The sequence below is a fragment of the Electrophorus electricus genome, chromosome 3 (assembly GCF_013358815.1).
Source record: "Electrophorus electricus isolate fEleEle1 chromosome 3, fEleEle1.pri, whole genome shotgun sequence".
Lineage (NCBI taxonomy): Eukaryota > Metazoa > Chordata > Actinopteri > Gymnotiformes > Gymnotidae > Electrophorus > Electrophorus electricus.
Genome location: NC_049537.1, coordinates 13369232 through 13394311, shown reverse-complemented (window position 1 = coordinate 13394311; position 25080 = coordinate 13369232). Strand labels below are relative to the sequence as shown.

At 37.2% G+C, this 25080-nt stretch overlaps 1 protein-coding gene across 1 annotated transcript; it reads right to left on the bottom strand.

The window, feature by feature from the left end:
• Positions 1 to 4973: 4973 nt before the first annotated feature.
• On the bottom strand, positions 4974 to 10502 carry LOC113571660 (1,25-dihydroxyvitamin D(3) 24-hydroxylase, mitochondrial). The gene is made up of 12 exons (XM_027000731.2): positions 10263 to 10502; positions 9932 to 10122; positions 9751 to 9844; positions 9570 to 9663; positions 9335 to 9426; positions 8867 to 8978; positions 7971 to 8116; positions 7493 to 7659; positions 6075 to 6153; positions 5639 to 5836; positions 5394 to 5505; positions 4974 to 5266 (listed from the first exon to the last, which is right to left on the bottom strand). The coding sequence occupies exons 1-11, from the start codon at positions 10500 to 10502 to the stop codon at positions 5395 to 5397; spliced, it is 1524 nt and encodes a 507-aa protein (XP_026856532.2). The 3' UTR covers positions 4974 to 5266; position 5394.
• Positions 10503 to 25080: the final 14578 nt, after the last annotated feature.

Sequence of the window (25080 nt, the reverse complement as noted above, 5' to 3'; positions counted from 1 at the left end):
GGGTCAAAGTTACAGTAGCTGATGTTATATCACTTGGCAGTGTTTTATGTATTTTGCTTTCAATGCATCAGGTTCATGAATTGTGAAATTCCGGTACATGATGACATTGAATTCAGCTGACACTAGTGTCAGGCTAGTGTCGGCTGCCAGATATCCCGTGGCCACCAGGCACATATTTGAACAAAAACACACACACACACACACACACACACACACACACACACACACACACACACACACACACACACACACACAGATACACACATACAAACAGGCCCTGAACTCTGCCTTGAGTTTGCAGGTAAACAGCTAATCAGTTTTTCCCCCATCTTTGGAGTTAATTTCTTTATTCCTTCCCCCCTTTAAATAGGGTCACCTAGAAAATAGATTTTGTCAAAGGAATAAATATGCTTAAACTTGTATAATATAAATGTAACATTTATAAAAATGTTTTTAGTAAACAATAGCACAATCATTAATCTATTATCTGTATTCAACAATGATTGAGAAATAAAATAACATTAAAGGGTGAACAGTCTAAATTATTTAGACACCTACTAGTCCACCACTAAGCGTTATGACCTCTGGATTGTATTTCTTTAATACCTTGCTAGGGGGCCAGTCCAGTAGGTACCTAAACAAGTTCCAGGAGGTTCAGAATGCTTAGTGCTTACAGAGTCCCAACCCAAAAAGTTGTCTATTTTAGCCCAATTTTATTGACACTAAATTGGCTGGTAAATTCCACTCTGATTCCAAAATACCACCAGTGATCTATAAAGCTATAAATGATCTTGTATCTGAGCTTTTTTGCCTTCCTCTCATGATCCACCATGACTCTTTCAATGCAAGGTACAGAGTTTTTAATATGACCTATGAAAACCACAGCAGGGGTCAAAGGATTTTCTTCTAAAGCTGCCTCGGTCACTGTTCAGGACTTGGGCACAGTCTCAACCCTCCATTCTAGATTAAAAACCTACCTGTTTATCCAAGTGTTTGATTAATATTTTTTCTCATTGGTTAAAGGTGCAAAACGTTTAATAGAACATTTTAATAAATTAAGATGATCATGCTGTCAGCCTGCCTCTTTCACATAGTCACTCTTACATTGTCACTAATGTTTCTCATGCCTCGGGGTGTACACTTGCCTATGCTACTTTCTGGTTCTTCATTTTAGTTGAACTGGCATAATTATATTTCCTGTTTTCGTTTAAATCCTTCCATGTTAAACCCCTGCCTCCTGCATTCTATCTCCCCAGCTTAGACCAAGAGTACACCACAGCTATTCAGGACTTGGACACAGTCTCAACCCTAAATTTTAGGCTGAAATCCTACCTGTTTAATGTTTGGTTAATATTATAAACAAAGTGTTTGGTTAATATTATATATAAAAGAGCAGGACCAGCCATCATCTGGTGAGTCTGTGAAAATATATCAGCGAGACTGGCACTATGTTCGAAATAACCTACTACATACTGTATACTAAATGCTGCACTCAGTATATTCTGTATACTGCATACTGGTCCCAATAGTAATATGCAGTATAGTATCAAGTATGTGACAAACATAAACCATTCTGTGAAGTTACATGAAGATTTTCTGCCACCGTTGCATGATGGGATGGTTTGCCGATTGGGGACCAATCATTAGTGGGTAGTATGTAGTAGGCTATTTTGAACGCAGCCAGAATTGGAGGAGGAGGAGGTGCACCATAGCTGACTCTCTTCAGATGGAACAGTCACAGTTTAGTGCCTTATACATTACCTACTAGCCCACAAGTTGGCTGAGTTCTTCGAACTGCCATCTGTTTGTTTATGACAGGGCTGTCCAGCATGGTGGTGCTGCAGCTGGGGTGGCTGCTCTCCGAGGTCCTGAAAGGTGGAAGGCACAGGGGCAACAGTGTGGATGAGCAACAGAGTAGCCCACTATCTGATGGCCCACTATCACATCTTCCAGCATAGAACACTTAGCCAAAGCCTTGGTGTGGATATATGAGGAAAAAAGGGAGAACAAATGGTGGATTGAGAAGTTCTTCTTTGAAGGAAGCATGACCAAGATGAGGTGTGAGTCATATTATAGAATGGCATGGATACCTTTATGTATAATTATCCCACACAAACCCCATAAACATTCTCAGCCCATGCTACAGTATTATTTTCATGTAATGTTCAAAACATTTCTTCTGGCTGACATGAGCATTAAAGCATTATTATAGGGTTGATGAGTTTACATTGCTAACATGTGTCATGATTAGTCCCATCATGTTCCAGCTTCCGTGGTTTCCCTGTCTTGTGTTTTGGTTCCATGCCTTAGTTTCGTTTTCTCCACCCCTCGTTTGATTGCTTGCACCTGTCCCTCGTTTCTACCTTTGGTTCATGTATTTAAACCCTGCTGTGGGCCTTGTTCGTGGCTGTTCATTCTGTAACGGTGAGCGGACGCGTGTGCGGAGATAAGCGAGATTTAATAGGGGTAAATGCAGAATCAGAGTTGTTATTACAGTACATTGTCAAACGGAGAGCACGGGAATACATGACAAACGAGACAAGGGCTTGCATACACGAGTAACTAAACACAAACAGCACAAGAACTAACCGTACGGAAGCACACAGGTTAAGCAGGCTATAACAGAGACTAAGAAACACGAAGGCTAGAATAACGCAAAGGCACGGAGTAAAAAGAAACAACCATTAGAATAAACATACACAACCATGACCAAGGCACACAACAGGGTTTAAATACATGAACCAAAGGTAGAAACAGGGACAGTTTCTTGATACATTCAGCACATGGCATGTGTCCAGTGGGTGCTGCTACCCTGACCTCCTACAGCATGTTTTCCTCTGCAGTTATGCCATGAGAGGTTGAAAATGGGCCCCCTCCATACTGCTGGCAGTTTGAACAGAGAGAGGAAGATGGTTTGCTTTATCATTCTGGACTAGTAGCTTCTTAATTCCATGACCGTCTATAAAGCCAGCCAGATTTAGGCCTACCTCATGATATTGACTTAAAGGCTCGAATGAGCTTATAGCAGTGAACGAGTTTGGTCAAATTTAGTCTTTAGCTCATGGTTGTGAAGCTGCAAACCAAGCTAGCTGAGCAGCACAGCACGTACTGTTTCTGGTGTGAAGTGTGAGTGAAAGCGTGTCAGGCAGCAGTGGAACAACTGCGGGAACAAAACAGTCTTCTGTCAATACTCCTCTCCCCGATCCACCGCCGCCCTCCTCTCTTGTAGCCTACAAATATTTAACTGCATTCTCTCAGTGCGTAGGTCATCCAGTTTACTACAACTCATTTCTCCTCCCACTCGCGGACTTTGAAAGGATCATAGTGCTCTCCGAACGGATAGTGGCAATCAGTGGGCGCTAGCAGGGGGAGGCAAGCGCTCAAAATCAAAACGTTAAGTTCATATCTCCTCTCCTAACTGGAAGCAATTTAAACGTCATTAGATTAAGGAAACTGGACTACCTGTACTAAAAACAGTCACAGTCAGCAGAGTAGTCTTGCCATGTTTTTGGGGTCGCGCTTTTATGGAGCTCCGCCACCTTCACCGTCTTCGCGGCAAACCGTGCCTTATAATGTGAAAACTGTTCATTATGTGCGAATGTATTTGATCAGTTTCCGGGAATTCTGTCGTTTCATTCTAATATTCCATCTTATTACTTGCTTGAATTTTAAACCACATTGATTTTAAGATTCAACGATACCTTTTTTTTTTTTTTACTTGACATTGTTTGGACATTAAGGTGTATAAGGACAGAGGTTTTAGACACGAATCGCATATTAAACCATTTTCAGCAGTTGTGTAGCCAAATAACTGGGGTACACATACTTTCCTCATTGCCTGAGTGTTTTTCATTGGATCACGCATACAATCAAAACTGTGTCAAACACGGCATATTATCTCTAATGAAGTCGGACTACCTGAGATTGAATAATTTGTTTAATAATTCGACATGATGTCCGTTAAACTTAGCGAACTAGTATAAGCAAACGAATCCACAAAGTAGCTGTCAGACAACAACTGTGAAAATGCACATTCAGTTTATTCATTAACGCTTTAACTTCACTATTTATGTAATTGAAATGTACAGATAAATGGTATCATGCTTTTAAGATATCCAACATGTCGTATTTCCTGTTTGATTTAATCGCTGTCATGAACTCTATCGCTTCCTTGACACTTTCTTACAAAAGCCCAAAGCACAGATAGCTTCCCATATGCAAAAGGTTTTTAAAGATGTTTCATCATGGGTATATGCTGTTTATTGTAAAACATATATTACGTTTTAACTGATTATGACCCCTTTTATTTAGAATAACGTGTTTCATGTATGTCCCTTGTTACACACTTTTGAATTTGTATTTCACATACAGCTCTATCATATAGTATGTAAATGCTTTTAATTTTAAGTAACATGAATGTTAAGGAGCTAATATAATTTTAAGCATTTTATATGTAAAATATTTTATATTTTAATACAGTCTTAATGGCCTTTTGCATATGAGTTTAACATGAGAGAACAGGGTAAATATGTGAACACAGTATTGCATGCTTTGAATTAGCTATCAATAATGAGATAAAATTAAAATTTTTATTTAGTTATTCAACAGTACAGATACATTACAAATGGAAAACAAAAATATTTGTTATTATTCGTAAAAATATTTATTTTTTAGTATATTACATATATGTACAAATTTCTGTCCCATCCTTTTTATGGAACTGTCCTGGTTTTATATAAATTTTATATATATATATATATATATATATATATATATATATATATATATATATATATAATAATAATTATTATTATTTTTACATATACACTAAGAATATAATACACTGAAAATATTAGGGTTCAGATAGTAAGGTGTTTTATATTTCACACTAAAAAAATAATAATTTTAATAAAATAGGTAATATGTATCAAACGTGATAAAACAAAATGATTCCCTTATGACTGTGATTGGTTCAGCTAAACTAATAAATAGATAGCAATTTAACTGTTTGAATATAACATATAAAATATGTATACCTATTTACATGTATATCTAAATCCATTCATCACTTACACTGTAAACTAAATACTAAATATCTGTATGTCTATATCTTCATCAGTTACAGTGTAAACTAAATCTTAAATATCTGAGGTATATCCAGAGAAATCATGGTGAAACATTAGCAGCATTGCAGCAGCAAAATGGAGCCTTCTTGATACAACACTATGGAGTTATCTTTTTCCATGTAAGACTGGTGCCCAAAAATCTGCGAAGTAAAACACAAAAAAGCTTGATGAAACTGTAAAATCTTATCTCTGACTTTACATATTCACAACAATTTGTAGATGTTTCTGTACATTTGAAATTTTGTAGCGATACAGTACTGTCCTTACCTTATCTGCGAACGAATGCCACAGGGAGCTCTCGAGTAGGCACCAGTGTTCCTGAGTGCACTGCTTCCACTGCCTCATAATCTGTAGCCACAATCTCATAGTCACGAATTAACTGCAACAAAACACGGAAACACCAAAAGGTGAACGTGAGCATTTGTGAATACAATGGCCAACAAAGCTGTGTTTGAAATATCTTCAAATCAAGATTTCCTTAAGGATGTTGAAGGTGAAGATTATGGTCCTACCCAGCACAGGGCCAACTGTATCTGCAGCTCGGCCAGGCGCCGGCCAATGCACATCCTCTTGCCGATGCCAAAAGGCACATGAGCAAAGGGACTGATGGCTGCTTTGTTCTCCAGCCAGCGTTCTGGTCTGAACTGTTTGCAATTGTCAAAGTACTCCTCATTAGAACCCAGTGCCTGGCTGTTAATCATCAACACTGTCTGCAAAATAAAACAAAGGGTAGAATATGATGATATACAAATAATGACAAGCTCCCCAAATGATATTTACAGTGGCATAGCTCTAAAGTCATCCAAAGCTAAACCAAACTGAAATTGTCTAGGGGTTTTGTTAGAAAACTATAATACTTATGTTTTCTAATCTAAGTCAGAACTTGTAATGATGAAAATGCAACTATAGAGGTCAGTGTAGAGAGAACATTAACAGTAAGGAACTCACTCCTTTAGGCAAAGTGTAATCTCCCAGCACTGTGTCTTTGTCCAGAGTCCGACTTGTGAAGGGCACAGAGGGTGAGAGTCTGTGTACATGAGAAAATCGGACAAAAAACATTAAGCCCATTGCAGCCATGTTGAGAATGACTTCTTTCAAGTAAGTGTGTGTGCATAAGAGGAGATGTATTCGCCCCATTATACAAAACCATGCATTAATGTGTATAAATCAAAGCATGATTATCCCACAAACATTATACCCATTTCCATGCTAAGATACAGTATGAATATAGTATATAGTATGAATGTCCAGGACCCTTTTTTTCTGTCTCATGACATGTCTGATGAAGCAATATATAACAGCGAATTTATACTAGTAGCATGATTCTCAGGCTCTAGCCTTCAATCATAAATATGTTTTCTCACAGGATTTGGCTTTGGGTCCAGACTCTCCAAACTAACATAATTTACTGATTGACAAAATTTATAGTAGCTCAGCGTCAGGCTAAGAAATGTCTGTATAGTAGGATGTTAACAGCAACCTTACTATTTCATTTTTGTTCAAACGTTCAGAAAGTATATTGACCTGAATTACAGATTTATTTTAGACTATGGATGAGAATAAAACAGAAAGGCAAAAAGCTTCAGGTCAGTTAAATCTGGGATAAACGAATAATCCTGGAAATTTCAAATATGGGTGCTGGCTCTGTTGGATGAGACAAGCTTCTAATTTAGTTACATTACCCAGTTTCTGGTAGTTTACAAATTCACATTGGTCTTTGTTATTACTATATGTCAAAGAACTTAATAAAATATTACTTGTTAAATTGTACCTAGTTTAAAAAATGTCGTTTTTTATTACTACTATCATTGATGTTACTGATGCTAATTTCTTTCTATATAAGATCATCATCAATTTAAAAAATGGTGCTTTTTATTATTTATTATTTTTTTAAAGCTTTTTTTTTTTTTTTTTTTTTACAAAAGTTTTTTTTTTTTTTTTTTTTGCTTTTGATACTGAGTAGTGGGTTTTAATTTTTTTATCTTCTGCAGACTAGAAGTTTATTGTTTATTTACTTCTTAAATTATTTTACATATATGTTTCTGTAGCAGTATAATACTGTCATTATCTCATTGGTGGATGAAATGAATTTAAATCTTTTGGACCTGTGTCTTTGTCGCAAATATGAAGTTTAACAATGTTGAAATAACTCCTACAGTGGTCACTGAGTGCATATTACAGAATGGATCTGGCCTCAAATGAACTCTGTCAGCTTTAATTCCTCACTGCTGATTATTCTGTGACTGAAGGAGACTAACTAAATCATAATGATCCCTCTCCTCATGATGATGATAGTTACTACAATGACGATGATAATATGATGATGATGTGATGAAGATGAAATGTTAAGGATGACAATATCCTACCTCATGGACTCTCTCAGACATGCCTTGAGATAGGGCATGTTCTTGATATGTTCAGCACATGGTGTGTGTCCAGTGGGTACTGCTACCCTGATCTCTTTCAGCAAGTTTTCCTGCACATGGGGGTGCCGTGAGAGGTTGAAAATAGCCCAGAGCATACTGTTGGCAGTCTGAATAAAGAAAGGAACAGGGTTTGCTTTATCATTCTGGAACAGTAGTACCCAAAGCCACTTGACTCAATTTCTGTCCAAATAGCCAACTAGTCAGGTGGAATTGTTGTTGGGTTATTGTGTACTCTTTGATATAGGCCTGCTCTACAATACTGACTGCTTAAATGCTTGCATGAGCTAATCCTTAAAGTAGCAGACCAGAGTTGGGTTAAAGAAGTAGTCTTAAGTTAATTGTTACAGAGCTGCAAAACAAGTTAAGGATGGGCACTCATGACTGGTGTCCCTGTTTTTCAACGGATTTTCATACTCACTGTCTCCACACCTCCTATCTGAAGCTCAGTTGTTGCTGCATAAAGCTCCTTCTTGGTGAGTTGACTGTTATTGTAGATATCCAAGAGGAAGTCTTCAGTTTGTCCACTAGAGTGCTTCTTCAGTTTCTTGTCAATATAGAGTTTGGCTGATTAAAAAAAATAATAATAATGATATTTTGTTATTCAGCATAAAAGTGTGTAGCTCAGAAGAAAGACTGTAGCCTATGTGTTAATTGCCCATAGACTGCATCATACGTCCGTAATACGTCATTTACCCCCCCCCCCCCAAAAAAAAACCCAAAAAACAAAACAAAACTTATTTTGGTTCTATTGTAAATTTATGAGTGTGAACGCTAAGAAAACCAGTGATAAAATGTAACAATGTATCATTTTCTTGTTCGGTCCGGAACAAGGCAACCGAACTACAAGTCTGAACACACCCTTTCGCTGTGAGGCTCAAGTTAACGCCTGATGTTTGAACAGCACGTGCTGCAGTTGTTTATTTGTGGAAAGCGAAGTGTTACTGAATCCGTGACAGGTACTCTCTAGCCAACCGCCACTAATGGAACCAGGAACAGCAGGAGAACAACTACGGGTACATGGCCTCGCATCGACATTCCTCAGCCCCCTCCCTCCCCTTCTCTCATGTTCCCGCTACTACAAATATTTGGTTGCATTCTCTCTGCACTTAGGTCATCCAGTTTACTACACCTCACCCTTTCCCCTCTCATTCTGAAAGGAGCAAGCCCACGCTGAGCGTATGGACAGTGTGGGACAGAGGGCTCGCTAAGGGGGGGAGGCCGCTCAAGGGGGAAAGCAGTAAAATGAGATATGATCACTTGACTGGAAATGCGCTTTATGGGTTATTCGTCGTCAGATTAAGGATTAAGGACTACCTGTACTAAAAATACGATCCCAAGCAGCAGTGTGGTCTTGCCATGTCTTCGTATTCAAGCTCCTGTGTAGTTCAACTGGCGTTACCATCATCGTGCCAAACGTGCTCATCATCTGTCGGACAGTAAACGTGACATTATTAAAGCTGTACACTCCTGAGGGTTTACTATCTAATCAAGTGTCCCGCACCAGGAACAGGACTACATCGTGTATCAAAGATATCTATAACAAACCCTCGTTATATCACTGGTTTCAAGAAGAAAACGTGACGTAACGTACGCTTCTATGAACTCAATGAACTATGTTTTGTAAAATTTGAAGATTGGCAATCAAATCCACAAACTATGCCAGATATGTATAAACACATTTTATAAAGACATTTTATTAAAAATTTTGCACATTATCGTTAACGTGAGTATCCGAATCATTAAAATGTAAACTTCATTGTGCGTATAAGATAACCAGCATACCGTTTTTATCGCTGTGATAAACTCCATCGCCTCCTTATTGACGTTTTCTTGCAAAAGCCCAAATCGTTTGTCATAGAGCACATAACAAATGGCTGTAGGGGAGAAAAAAACAGTTAAAGGAAAGTAGTTCGAATATATTACACACATTTAAATGTCAATTTAATCTTAGAATGTTATAGTAAAACCAAACATCAAATATTCATAAAAACAAGACAGCAACAACAACAAAACTTACTTTCAAAGGACCACTTATTCAGTTCAAAATACAAGTCATTGATCTTTCCTTTGTCATTAACCGAGCCAATCCTATCAGTGAAATCGGCTAAAACCTTCAAAGAAAAAAAAGGAGCCTAATATCATGTCATTTTTGAGACATTTACATTTGAGAAAATTTTGTTTTCGAATAATATACCTACCTCGTTAATTTTAGCATCCATCTTCACAACTTCAGTTGGTTTCATCAATTTCTGCTGAAATGCGCTTCTCACTCTCTGCCAGTCCTTTCCTTCTCTGCCGAATAATTAACTGTTATTGTAAAACACCAAATCAAGCATGACTCGTAATCATAAAAGTCATTCAGGGTTTAGGTATATTTACAAGATAAGGAGTCCGTAAGCCTCGTTCCTCAGATCCCTGTATGCTTTCCAGGGCTTAATTTCTAATCTCTGAGGATATTTGCCCTCCTTCCTATAAAGCGCTTCCAGCAAGCAAGGAGCGCCAATGTGGACTGATTCAAACGAGCCAAGTTTCATCCGGAAGATTTTTCCGAATTTCTTATGGTAATCAATCTGTAACATTGGGGAAAAACAGGCACAGAGAACAGTTATCTTCACCTAATTATTAACAACAAATTGTAAACTTTATTATTATTATTATTATTATTATTATTATTATTATTATTATTATTATGATGTTGATGATGATGTACCAGTGCCTCATGTTGCCTATTCAGTCCTCCTCTGCGCAAGAGATCAATGAGGCTACCAAAAATTGGCCAGTTAGTCGGTCCTGGGATGGACTCAAGACTCGGTCTGCTAGGCGCGACCTCCGCAGCATCCTTCGAGTCCAGCACGCACACTGAGGATGTCGGTTTGCAGTGCTGCAACCCGACCGACTTCTTTTTTAGCAGCTCAAAAATCTGAGGAGCTTTTTGAATTTGTGCTCTCATGGTTATCGTCGTCGATTATATCTTGCAGTTACTGTCTGCCTTAGATTATTATAGAGTTGCTCTTTTCCCTTAAATGGGTTACATGGGTTACAATATATATACCCGTGGTAGTGTTTATCACAGTTGGACACGGGGCCAATCAGAAATCAGGATTTCAAGATGTGGAGGTCGAGCCCACTATTCATTTATGGATCAATGTTGTAAGTATCGCATGACCCCACATAGACTCAGGAAGTGACCTTGCCCCCCGTTTTATAAATACACATACTGAAGGTGACGCGGTTCGCTTGAAGAGTTCTGGCTCCCGCGATTAGTTCAACCTTAACTCCTCGCTGTGTAAATACTACGACCACGCTTCGCCTGTTAGGTAAATATTTGCCGAATACTCAGTGTGCACATGGCACCCGGCAATCACACGCCTATGCATGTGTCTATACGTAAATATATTTAAATATAGAGTTTCGCAGATTGCATCTTACATCAGACATTATTATACCGAGAGAGTTTACTTCTTATGTATGTTGACGCATAGTCTAATGTTGTGTTTAAAACTAGCTGACTAGTTCCCTAAACCTGAATATAATCTATAGTCACTACATATATAAGCACATGCGTAACTAATCAAATCTGATATGTAACATATTTGACATGTTTAAGGTTTTACTGTAAAAAAAAATACTTGTAAAATCCTTGAACTTCCAGCAATTTTGCAAGTGGACTGGACATTTAAATGCTTGGATCCTATTCAACACACACATGCACAAGCATTCTTTTACTCTCTCACATCCATCCATTACATATACAGGGTGTGCAAAACGTGCACACAGACAGAGGGCGTGCAAAAAGATGAACTCAATTATTTAAATTAAAACCTATAATTTCAACTAAACCCTATTATTTAAATTAAATCCTATTATTCATGTATGCATTCCTATCATCTCCATATAATTAGTGACATTAGTTTTTTAATTCACTTCACACAATGTTTTGTCCATATGGTAGCTTTGGGGAGTTATTCTAAAAATTCAGATTGTTGTTAATCAAATTACCATAGCTGGGATAGAAATTATATGAAGTTGTCAACAACTCTAAGTCAATGGAGCACCTTATACACAGATGATTTGTCAGTGTACAAATCATGTTTCACTAAACATCAGCATAGAGGACAATGTTAGTTTGAATCTGTGAAGAGATAGATTTTTAGAAGAATGATAATTAGTGAAAATAAGCACATTACAATGCTCTGTAGAGTGGGTGGTCAGTGTGTCTGGGGTGGCCAGTATATCTATTTTCATTGGGTCTGTATACAGTATTTCATCAGATTTTTGTAATTTCAGAAGATATCTGAACTGTTTGTAGAGCACTTTGGTCAACAACTGTTGTTATACATATGCTCTATAAATAAAAATTCCTTACTATTTTAAGAGGAAATCAGAAATTTACAGGGAAACAAGAGAGAACATCCATATCCATGGAATTTATTAAAATGACTTTCTGTCAAGTGTTTAGATAACAGCAGTTAGCTGTGTGAGGGAGCCCTCTAGGTAGATTGCCCCAGTTATGCCTCTCTGTAGGCTCATGCTACTTCTGAACACTGAAGACTTCAGCACATATGGGTTTTGCTGTTGGCACACTCTAGCTATACCAGCCGAGCAGGGTGAGTGCCAAAACGTATTGCACCAAATTGCACACAAAGTTGAATGTTCTTGAAAAACAACCCTATCAAAATATTTGACCTGCTCAATCAAAATATTTGACCTGAGATGTCCTTGACTATCTGATGTCACTCTGAACCGTCAGCAAGCAACCAACTAAATCACACTATCCATGCAAGAGCACACCCACAGATTGCTGTGGTGTCACTAGGAATTGGTCCCAACGAGACAATGTAGTACAGCAAAGGTTTTTCAAACCAATGCTTTAATCTGGCTATCTGCACTAATTACAGCTTCCACTGAGACATCTGAGATCGGGGTGCTAGGAACAGGTAGCATAACCCCCTAAAGCTGAGGTTTTTTGGTAGGAATTGACATGAGCCATAAGATGAGTATCTACTCAAAAAGAATTACAGGAATGACAAAATAGTGGCAATTAAGTGCTTTACGTCACAGACCACTTCTAACTTCTAATGGCTGACACCCTGAATTGTGGCAGGAAGAAGCATGTAGAATCCCCATTACCTTTAATCCTATCATCTAAGAACACAGAGTCAACTGAGATTCTGGGAGTGTGTCTGTTTTGTGCTGGCTGTAATTTAGCTTGGTAATGCCATCTTCTCATTTTCTTTCCACGAATTGTGAATGAAGTTGGCTGCTTTTCTCTAATACTCAGGAGTGCAATCATAATTAAATGGTTGATAATGGGTAAAGTGATACTCATTCTGCTAGATAACAATGGCTCTTGTGTTATGATGCTTGCTGGGAAACAAAACTGCAATGCTGAATTCCTGTTGGTGCTTGTAACCAAACACCATGTTTTGTTGGGAAGTATTTATTATTTTTAAACTTAAGAACATGCCCCTACCCCATAAGAACATGGCACCATCACACACATGATTTTGAATTAAATGACAAATTCATTCTACATTCTACATTCATTTCAACATCTCCTTGTAGTTTCTGGTAGTAAGTACTTACAGCAGGAGTTCTTGTAATAGGAAGACCCTATGTATAGTGGGTCCTCCACAATCTCTGCACCTAAGTGTTACAATCTATATGAACCAGACTCTTATAGGCAACACAACAAAAAATTGATGCTCAAGATAAGGGTTATAGCAAATTAATTTTTAAAGGGATCCAGTGTCATTTTAAAATAAACAAATACAATTTTGTTTACATTCACATATTCAACCCACAAGACAGGTTCATTTTATGTTTGCTCAATTACTTAAAACTTACTAAATACATTTATATATCATAAAATGTCGGCAAAATTGTATTCTGGGATATTTTGCTGATTTACTTAGCAGGTTTATTGTTTAAATAACATAATTTTTGTATTATGACCACCATAGGATAAAATTACATCATTCTACAGACAAATTACAGACTTCAGGTCTTGGTAAACCATTGTCAGGTCTCAGGTCTTATACAGCTAGACATCTGGCAAAATGGCCACAAACAGTGTAGCATGTGGGAATGTGGCTTCATACAAAAATATTAAGTCCTTAAATCTTGAGTCATTCCTTAAAACAAGCAAAATTTGCAATCATTAAAATAGACAATTGGCTATAGAACTATAGGCTACATGTTACAAAACACTACAACAGTGTTAAAGAAGCTGCCTGTTTTTTGAGGCCTACAGTACATAGCTAGATATTAGATAAATTACTAATCTACACAGGCTACAAATTCTACATAATTGTAACCAATGTAAGCTAACTAGCTAGCTAGTTAACCATCTATCATCAAATGTTAAAATGTTTCAAAAAGTGGATACTTCTCTGTTCTCCCTATTCATTGTCAATGAGCAAAACAGCATGTACATGTTGCTAATCTGTCCTCACTAGCTACTAGTGTTATGTTAGCCTAATATGTTAGCTAGCTGGTGTAAACTAACATTATTTAAAACTATTGCTGCTGCAAGCATGGTCAAGTACACAATAACAAAGAATGTGTGCATGTATGTTATTTCATATTTTACAAAAACAATTAGCTAAAAAACTTTACCTAACATTTGCAAATGTTAGTGATAAATTATATCAGATATTGCTGAACACCAGCAATCAAAGGCAGAATCTGTATGAGCAGGGTCAGAGGTAAACTTTATCTGATGTTCAAGGATGCTTTATGGTTTCTTGTTTGAAGCATAAATGTCTTTGGCAATTTTGCCTGATGCCCCAGTGACTATAGTCATTTTGTCTGATGCCTTGTTTGTCCAAGGTTGGTTTTCTGAGAACAGAGTACAGCCCAATCACTGAATCATCAGATGCAAGTCTGTTCCAAAATTTCAAACAGTGTTCTGTCAATGTCCCAAATCTTTGGACCAATTAAAAGTGAAGTCTACTTTACAATATTACACTTAATATTAAAGAAAGATTTGTTTTCAATTAGAAGCAATCATTGCCAATACCCCTAAAGTACCAGTTTAGTTTCCTCTTTCATGCTATGGTAGCATGTGGGGGCGGGCTCAGAGAGTGAATGAGTGCATGTCCCAGAACGCTGAACCATAACTGATGACTCAAACTTGCTGCCCCTGACTGACAGAAGGTCATTGGGTTCAGTTACAAGCTGACACTCATGTATGTGTGCACATATGCACACATGCACACCTGCAAACACATCAAAGAAAGCATTTCTTCACTAAGCATGTTTGCTGTTATCATCTAAGGTAACTGATAAATTGGTCCACATGAATGTAATCTTTTACCTATAGCTTGCAATCATGATAAAGATTGAATATACAGAAATATTAATTTATAGACTAGGCTAAAATAGTGTAAGTATGGGATATGTACATGTATTTTCATGATTCATGATTTTCATGATTTATCTTGTCTAAGGTAACTGTTTAGCTAAGTGACGTGTACATCTTGTGACATATTCCACAAGGCATTTGGGTAACAAAATAAGTTTGCTTACAATATGAAAAGACAAATCCTTAACCTCCATACTGCTTCTAAAAGAACACAAACTGATGGACACACATCCATGATTTTTAAATTTATTTTCACTGCTTCAGTGGTAAAATATGGATTTACTTATGGAGGGGGAACTCAGGAAACCTCCACGAACCCAATGACCCTCTGTCAGGGTGCTCCTTTGCAAATAGCCACAGAGGGAGGACGGAGAGAGCTGTAGACATCTGTCTGGGTAAAAGACCTACAGGTTTCTACCTTTTCTGACTGACTCATTGCACACACATTCATGTTCACAAATCATTATGGGTAAAGATGCAAATTATTGGCTACAGCCTAATTTTAAATCATTAGATTGATTATAACACTGATTATAACACTATAATCTCTCTTAATTTTGCCATTTTAAGCAACCATGCAGTTCTCTGTATATAGAATTATATATTACATCATAATTACTATAGTATTGCAAAATGCTTTTTCACATCACTGGCAGTATGTTAGAACTCACAGGATGTTAAATGTATCATTATGTGCCAGGTGACTGCAAATACTTTTGAGTTTTCCTCAAACAATCCATGGAAGGATGAAAACAACAGACATGATGAGAGATGGGGTGGTGGTGGTGGTGGTGGGGGGTGAACTCTTAAACCCTGCATTTTCCACATAGTTTGGTAAGAGGCTTAAATGAGACAAGTCAATAAATCAACGGGTGCAATCAATAACAGCCTGAGAAATCGGCTACTCTTTTCCTCTCTTGACTTTGTGCACTCACTCAGAGACATCTGAAGTCACTAACAGACATCTAAAGTCAGCGTTTCAAAATTGGCAAAGGCTTTCTCATCACCATTAGGCCTTTTGAAATCATTACATTTGCACTCAGGTCTTATTATGCATGAAAGCAAATGCACTAAACACTCGGCAGGTTGACGACTTGTGTTGCTGTACTTTCATATTTTTCCCTCAAGCAACACCTTCCACAAAGACATCAAATGTCTGATTACAGAGCTCTTCAGACTCAATAACCCCATAAAAGTTACTGCCTCTGGTAAATTTGCTGAAGCTCTTGACCCTAGATATGGAGTATGCCTCACAGTACAGAAACCCTATTTACAGCAAAGAACCTTTCAGAAATAAGCAGAAGAACACATTACCCAACACCCCAACCTTATCTTATCATATTGTTATTAAGTAAACATATGCCCCGGACCTCTGGTCAACATGCTAGCTGCCTTTAACACTTTGTTCTGAACAAGATGATCCTTATGTTGAAACAACATAATGGATCTGCAGTTGGTATTGATGGTATGAATGTAAAATATATATATAAGCCCATAATCATAAGTAAAATAGCCACATAAGTGCAAAACCCAGTTTTATGCCCTATTGTGGGATATGAATCTCAATTCTTCCATGTGTCAAAACAAGTTACCTACTAGTTACTCTGAGTAGACTACTGAGGATTGGACAAGTTCTGGTTGCTCCAAAATATTGGAAGAAACCTTGTTTACTTATTGCTCAGATGTGCATACAATCATTTATTCATTCTGCATCATATTGATTATATAAACTTTATAAATGTTGATAGAACTACTTGACCCACTGGACTTCCCCAGAGAGTGTCAAAACCAGATGACACCAAGTGGGTTTTACTGCTCATCTCAGCACCGGACAGACTACCAGAACATCTTACCAACAAATGCCTTCCACCAGAATCATCCTACTTTTAGAGAAGCTATGTGTTTACACATGTTTGGGAAGGATTTCCGTTCCTGGCTTTTAAAGCCAAGTGGTCTTGCAGGAGTAAAATTGGAAAGTTGATACTTTGTCATTGTGACGATTGGCCACCCTCCTGGCATCCCTGTTTTATGATTTCTCTGTCGTGTCTTTGTTTTTCCTTCACTTCCTTGTTCCGTTCCTTGGTTTCGTTTCCTCCACCCCTCGTCTGTTCCTCAGTTCCAGTCCGTGTTTTAGTTCTCCCTGTTATGTTCACCTGAATCTGATTAACCTTGATTGTTTTGGATATTTTAGCCCTGGCCTTTGGCTTTTAGTTTCCTGTTTTGTTTTTTTTTTGGTAAGTTTGTTCATGTGTGAAGTTGCTGTTATCGGCGTTGTTTTATTTGTATACTTAGTTCGTCTGTTACTTGCCTTAGTGTTTTCCCTTTGTCTCTGTTTTTTAGCTTCCCGTGTTTTTGTTAACCTCGCTCATTAAAGAGTCTCCTGCATTTGCGTTCTGAATCTTGACTTGTCCCTGCTAAAACATTACAGTCATAGATCGTAATGGTTATAACAGTGTATGCAGACGAGTCTACTGTCTACTTGACTTTACTGCCAGGTGGGCCAGACTAGAAGTCACTTACTTACTTACGGACTGTTGCTCCATTGTTGGAATGTGGCTGTGTAGGAGTTGCTTTGGACATCTGTACAGTAGGAGTAGATTCTTTCTGAAGTTGCAACAAGTATCATATGTTATGGAATACAAAATGGGTAATATTTCAATATTGCAGACTGCATTAAGCGCCTTGTCACGTGATGAGTTGTTACTGTATGTAATGATAGATTATCCATTAACGCCTTTTTCTCTCTAATGCAATCTCATGCTAACTAGCTTTTATTTGGATGGATGATGAGCGTTATTAGGGGTCTATGCTCCATAGGTGCTAGAGTCCTGTTGTATTGTTAGTTTTTCTTATTCTGTTTCCTGGATAAAACTAATCACCTGAACAAGATTCATGTCTGCAGGTCTTTCAAACTTGGTCAATATGTAGTAGTCACTGCTACTTCTTGGACTACAGGAGGCTCTGTAGTGTAACTTGCACCATATGTTATACAGACACAATTATTAATTTTTTTTAAAAAACAGTGATTACAGGTCTTCCAGTCTATTAAAATCCTTTAGAAACAGTTTCACTAATTTGGATATTAAAATAATTAGCATATTATGCATAATTGCAAATATTTGAGAGTGAACCAGATTTATTTATTTTTAATTAGACCTCCACATGCAAAGATGGGGGTGGAGCTTCTACTACCAACACTGTACATGTATGACCCTTTGATGGGATGATGCTGAACTTTACAGTAATATACCCCAAAGGGGCCAGATAAGAGTTTTGCATCACTAGATGATGCTATAAAATCCAAGAAATGTCCCACTCATTGAGAATTATTCACAGATTCTCTATGCAATTCTGACACATTTGACTTGGCTTTCAATTGATAAAGCCACACAAAACTCTCTGACATGTTCAAAATGAATAAGAATTGGGCATTTTGGGCCACTATATTTTCAAACACTTTTAGTGATTTATGTACTTCATACAAATCTACAAGATCTTGAAATTGAATAATGCAGCTCTAAGGCATATGGCTTTTTATCCTGAAGACTTTTTCTAAACATTACAGTTTTTGTGCATTTCAGCATTATTTAAAAACAATACTTTTTGAACATCCTTGATGTTTCACTGCATTGCTTCAAAATTGGCCTTTCTGTAATTCACAGTGGGTTGGGTGGCTAGCAGGAGGGACACACCCATTCCTGCTAGGGATGCTCACAATCTGCCCTGCTCACAATCTCCTGAGTACTGATATGTTCACCTGTTGCTTAATTGCTTTCTACCCTTATTTAAACCCACACATCCCAGGAGACGGGGCTGCACATTAGTGGACCTTCGATGTTAAGTCAAGTAACTGTGTTCACACTACAAATATGGTTACTTCTCGTTTGTGTTTTGTCAAGTTGACCGTCCAATGGATAATGATGAGCACTTTTTTGCAACTCTGCCACCAACGTCACAGTAATCTTTGAGTCTCAAAGTAAATTATTATTTTTAAAAATGCCACACTTTTAGTATATTGCTACATGTCAGTGAAATATTGTGCATAGAGCTCTTACACACTGAAGTTTAAAACTGTAGTAGGGATCTTCAAATTTTGCTGATGGATATAGAATAACATTTCAAGTTTGATAGAATCAGCCTCTGGGGGTGCTTTACTTGATACTGAGATGAAAACAAGGCTAAAATAAGATAGATTGCTTAGATTAAATAGAGTAGCACAAAAGTTGTGACAATACAAAATGTTCTCTTTACAAATCTGTTTCTAAATTGCACTTATCAGTCATATTGATTTTATTGTGATTTTCATCAAACCAGAGAAAATTTTAAATGCTCAGTTCAGCCTGCACCAAACATCACATCTTTTTCCACATGTCTACAGCAACTTGTTGAAAGGCTCCTATAAGTCTGGTTGATCTGAATCAGCATTCAATATAACAGTATTGGCAAAGCTTGCAGTACTTGCCATATTGTGCTGCTTCTTCTTCTAAATGAAATTTTAAAAACCAGTTAACAATATTCTTTGCAGCATTCACAGTGCATTAAGTATAGTTGACAGTGCAGGTAGTTGTGATTAAAAAAAAAGTTGACCTTAATGTCAAGGTGCATTATCATTCTGTAAAAAATCTCAGTTGAGGTGTCTGGCTGGAGAACAGTCAATGGCATACATCAACAGTTATCCAAATAAGGGTTAGAGAACCCTTGATTTTGCTGGAACTCTATTGTCTGCACAACATTTTTCACACAAACACAGAGCAAACACATGATGCACACTGTAATGGATTTAAGGTCTGAAACAGTTAATACAATATACAGTATTTGTGCATGTAAGCTTCTGTGCCTTCAGGGTTACAGAACCACATGGAATGGGCCCATGATTTATGACTGCATATACTGAGCTTAGCACCAGTGTAATCACTCCCCTTACATACTATGTCAGCATGGGCCCACATGAGAAGAACAGACCCCTCTTTCTCTCCCCTATGCCCCTCTTTCTTTAGGATGGCTTTATTAAGAGGCGCCTAAGATAGGGCTCGACTGATGGATTCTGGGAGCTGTGAAGGTTGTATATCACTTTATAGTAGACAGCTGCAACCCAGTCTCACAGAGAACAACTGCCGCACAGTTACCCATTAGTGTACAGAGCCTGATATGCGGGTCAACAGCTACAAGTGGTGGTCTAGCTAGTGTTTATTTGGCTTCTTTTAATACAGAACAAGTCTTAGGAACCTACTGGGGCAGTATATTGAAAAGTGTTGAAGCGAAAAACCATAACAAACCTTTCACCCAGCAGTAGTAAAAACTATACGTTGTTGTTGGTGGGGGGTAGCAGAAAAAAAGAAAGAACAGTCGTCCAGGCTCCAGTTTCCCTGTGGAGTTTTATTGAGCAGAAAAATTTGCGGTTGCACAATATGCTCGTAAATACACATGTAACCTGAGGCCTACGTCGCCAGAGAAAACACAGAGTGGTGCAAAACAAGTGTCTTCGCAAACAAGTCCAAGCAGGTAAAGAGAGCCCTCCAGAGTTTGCCTCTGTACCAATCAGCAAACAAAAGCCTGGCAGTGCTCCTCCAGCTGGATGACTTCCACCACAGTGAGGTTGTGAGAAGCATCACTGCCATCCCATGTCTGTAGTCTCTGTGCTTTGTGGCTCTGCACTGTCATTGCCCTATGAAAGCCAGCATTACAACATCTGTCTGGATGTGGTGCCATGGCCTGTGGCAAGGTTGTTTTGAAAGGATGGCAGGGGGCCTCAGGGGGAGATCGGTGTGCTTGAACATTAGAACGGGACAGGCAGCAGCGGACTCGTGTGCGGAGGAGGTTTTAGAGTTGAACATGTGCTCGATGATGTAGGCCTGGAATTAATGGATTTTGTACACCTGTCATACAGTACTATATATTTATATATACATTGATAAATAGTTTGTTTAAGTATGAACTGACTTGTTGATTTCTTGACTGGGAGGATAGGGAGAGATCTTGGTAATCTTCATGAGTTCAAAAGTTCAAAAGTTTATGTCTCACCCTGGAAAAGATGAAAGAGAGAGACAGAGAAAAAGAGATCTCTTTGTGTGTGTGTAAATGTGTGTGTGTGTTTGTGTGTGTGCTTATGAGTGAGGCCCAGTTTGCTGTGTGTTAGGCGGCTAGCAGTGGGGAATATAGGGGAGTTTTCTGGTTGAGCGCCAATAACAGGGTTCAAGAGGGTGCCTGTGTTATGAGCTCTGAACTCATGCTACCACACTGAATCATCACAGGCTGGAAATATGCACTGTATGACCTCAACAATGTGCAGCGTAGAGAACTCCCCCCCCCCCCCATCTCTCTGACTTTCCGTCTTTCTCTGGTAATTCCCTCTTGTCCATTGGAATAAATTTGTGTTGTGACAATAAAATACATACACACTCATACATGCACACATATACAACATTATTTATTTATTTATTCTTTGTGTCCATCTGTGGAATCATATCATCATTTAAATTGTATCAATTCTCCATTGATTTATTGTAGTGAACCAGGAACCTGTCCAACTCGATACAGAACCATGAGGATGTGGAATCTGTTTTGAAATCTGATAGGCTCCAGTCAGATATGTCATATTAGGACTTATTTGTCCCCATAGAACTTACTTGACACGACTGAACTCTTTCCTAGTTTAAAATGTATTTGATAAATTTAGTAAAAATCTGCTAAAATAAATTCAAATTAAGCAATGGGAGTTGATTTTAAATGAGATTACTCTAAATTAAAATTATTTAATTATTTACATTTCTAAATTACATTAAAACTGTACTTATTATTTATTAATATTATTTTTAATGAATGTTTAATAAAAAATAACTATTATTATTTTTAATAAAGAAGGTATATATGAGTTAGGAATTTGTAAATATTTATTTAAAAACATTTTACACATTTTTCTTAAAGATTGCATATTTTCTGCAATTCACATTATCAAAGATTGCACTGCATTTCATTTTATGTATTGATTTAAGTTTAATATTGAGCTTAAAGGACTCATATCACTATTTAAATACTGGTGCCAGGTTTATGCATGTGTGCTTGTGTGCATATATGACAGGTAGCCTCTGTGACCCTCTGCCTGTCTGCTTCATGCCCCTGGAGGGCAGTGAGGGCACTGGAGGGAGTGATGGTGCACTCATCACGCCAGAGGCGAGCGCCAGAGGACGTGCACTCCTCCACCACGTCCATGGACCATGTTTCTGAGGTCCTCATCGACCTCTCTGCAAAATGCTTCCTCAAGGTCTCGGTCAGCCTGGACTCTGTAACACACTAGACTTTGAAGCCATAAACTTGTTATGCTGAACACTGGTCGACAAATAGCTGTAGGGTCAATAAGGGTAGGATTTGTGGGTGGGCGGGTGTGTGTGTGTGTTCCTTCTAGTCATCTCTTTATGATCTGTCTTTTTTGGAAAAAAAAAAAGAAACAGAAATATCTACAATATCTATAATATTATATATTTATATTAATCGTGAATAATTATTAATAATATTATTAAATCATACAATATGGATGTGAATTTTAATCAAGTTGAATTTATTTATTGTGTATGTAATTATAGTTCATTTGAATTTATTTCAAAGAACATTAAATATGAATAATATAATTACATACATCCATATAATTTAATCCATAACATAATCCATATAATAAATAAATATTAAATGTATTGATTAATAATGAAATTCTAATCTAATTAATTATTAATACAGATTGTATTTACCATTCATTCTCAAATCTTTGTTGCATAACCAATGCTGTCTCTGAATGCCCTGCTGGGCTCTGTGATTGGATAAAAGTGAGTTTGGTTATATTTAGGATATCTTATTTTCTGCTGGGACCCTGAACTTTTTACCTTATTTCCCTTTGAAACTGATTTTTGAACGAAAACTTAAATATTTTATTTTGTTATTTTTTGGACTTGTGAATTTTGACTTTTCATTTCACTGTGTAACATTCAAAATATTTCATTTACACTTCATAAATTAATTAATTCAGATTAAATAGATTTATCTTGGTTGAAATGTATTAAAATATTAGCAATTCAGATGTAATCAGATCTTTATTTTTTAAAAGTGTTTTCTTTAGTTTTTCTCTAGCTTTATTTATTCCCTTTAGATTTTTGTAATACTTTTTCAAATCTTAATAATATAAACACACATCAGTCCTGGAATAGGCTGATGTCTCAGGGAGGAAGAGTCACTTTTTTGGTTGTATTGGCTTGTCGTACAATGGCTCTTTATAAGATTAATCTCTTACATAATCTTTACATTTGGGTGATTATAACAAAACATTCTGTTAAACTCCTCCATGACATACTGTCATGGGATGTCCTTGTCATATAGGAAAACCAATCATAGGTTAGGTTTTATAATTTTTTAAACATTGGCTAGTATTTTATACCTAGATATGTTGTAAGAAAGAAAAGTAAGATGAAGAGACTGACTTTTCCATCCATCAAGGCCACTTAAAAAAGAAACAAATAGATAAAACCTAGAAATAAATTATTAAAGTTTTAAAAAGAAGAGGAATTGCAATACAGTGGCTTTTTTGTGCTGCTGGCTCTTTCTAAAAGCCCCCACTGTTGTGGTACTATAATTTCCTGCTGTTGTGGTGGTACTATAAATGTGTCAGCTGCAGTGATTGCTGATTGTGGATTTTGTCCTGTTACTCTGAAGAGAGGTTGAATACTACGGTAAAGGGCAACCTTATCAGCAATTGTTACAATAAAGTATTACCTTATTACAATTAACCTTTATCAGCATTATCTCATCTGAGGAAGGGCTAGGTTGTCATCAAAGATAAGTACAAAACCATAGACCAGGCCTATTACAGAGATGTTGTTTAACTTGCAAACATCACTGCGACAAACATTCCTATAAATAACACGGGAGTAGCTATATTATTATGCTGAAATCTGTGGGATTTCTCATCTGTGAGACTGCAATAGATTGCTATAAAATGAGCAGTTAGTTACATGAATAATAGATCGTAATAGACCACCTTGCTGAACTCTCTTCAACCTACATCGAAAACAAACCTGTGGATCGAGTCACTGACATTTGCCTTGTGGGCATGGAGAGATCAGTGTGCATTAATCAGAGACACGCTGCAGTGGGTCATGAAGGTCGTTGAGTAATAGTAGCGGGTCCAAATGTTTCTTTATGAGCCTGCAGTATCATCTGCCAACACAGCCTGATCAAATAGACATCTTGTTCACCAGAGGGTTAGGTTTTACACTTAGAGAGCTCAGCATAGCGGGGTTTTTGGTAGAAAAATGGATTTACTATCCAAACACGTCCAATTGCACGCCTGAGGTGTGCTTCGGTAAATCCTATTATATTTGGTAAGAACCGAGGAAAAGAAAGGGTCTTTCGGAAAATGTCAGAATGTGTTTAATTAAAATACATTACTGGTAAGATAAATTAGGTTGCTTGAAGGATAAATCTTGACTTGGCTATTATGTAGTTAAAAATCAAACAAATAAACATATATATACAAACAAATAAACAGACAAACACTGTACAACCTATCCTTTCTTATCATGTAGCGAGAAAACGCACCGCCTGATTTTGTAAGAATTGTTCCAGTATGAATTGATATGCATTTACAAAAGCCTGATTGGAAAATATTAATAAAGTATATCTGTACGACTTACAATCTATACAAATAAAAGACGTTGACTAAACATATACATGAAGAAAACATTTGAATGATCCACCAGGGGGAGCCTAATTACAATAATACTCGAAAGTCTGCAAAATCTGCCTCAACGCAAAACCGCAAACATAGTCTCCGTGAACTAATTATTTACACAAAATTTCTTTATCAAACCTGATCATTTAGCATCAAAATTTGACAGGGAAACAGAAGAATCAGTGAATGAGGTGTTTTTCACTACAAAGCTTGAACAGAACACAGGTGAACAATCTGAAATGCCGAAATGCTTGTACTTGAATCTTCCCTTTCTCACTCCCTTTTAATTTCCATACAATTTCAATGTTATGTTCATATATTCTTACATCTTACATCATATTACACATAATATATTTTAGTTTTTGTTAAGATGCAACCCCCCCTCCCCTACCCCAACTTTAGCCACCTTTAGTCTTCAAGTCATTTCTTCACAGCTTTCCCACAATT

Excerpts from the sequence above, each read along its gene's own strand:
- LOC113571660 (XM_027000731.2), bottom strand. The coding sequence starts at position 10,502 with ATGAGAGCACAAATTCAAAAAGCTCCTCAGATTTTTGAGCTGCTAAAA. Across the intron at positions 9,845-9,931 it reads GCTTACGGACTCCTTATCTT|AGAAGGAAAGGACTGGCAGA; the intron begins GTAAATATACCT and ends ATTATTCGGCAG. Across the intron at positions 9,664-9,750 it reads TGGATGCTAAAATTAACGAG|GTTTTAGCCGATTTCACTGA; the intron begins GTAGGTATATTA and ends TTTTCTTTGAAG.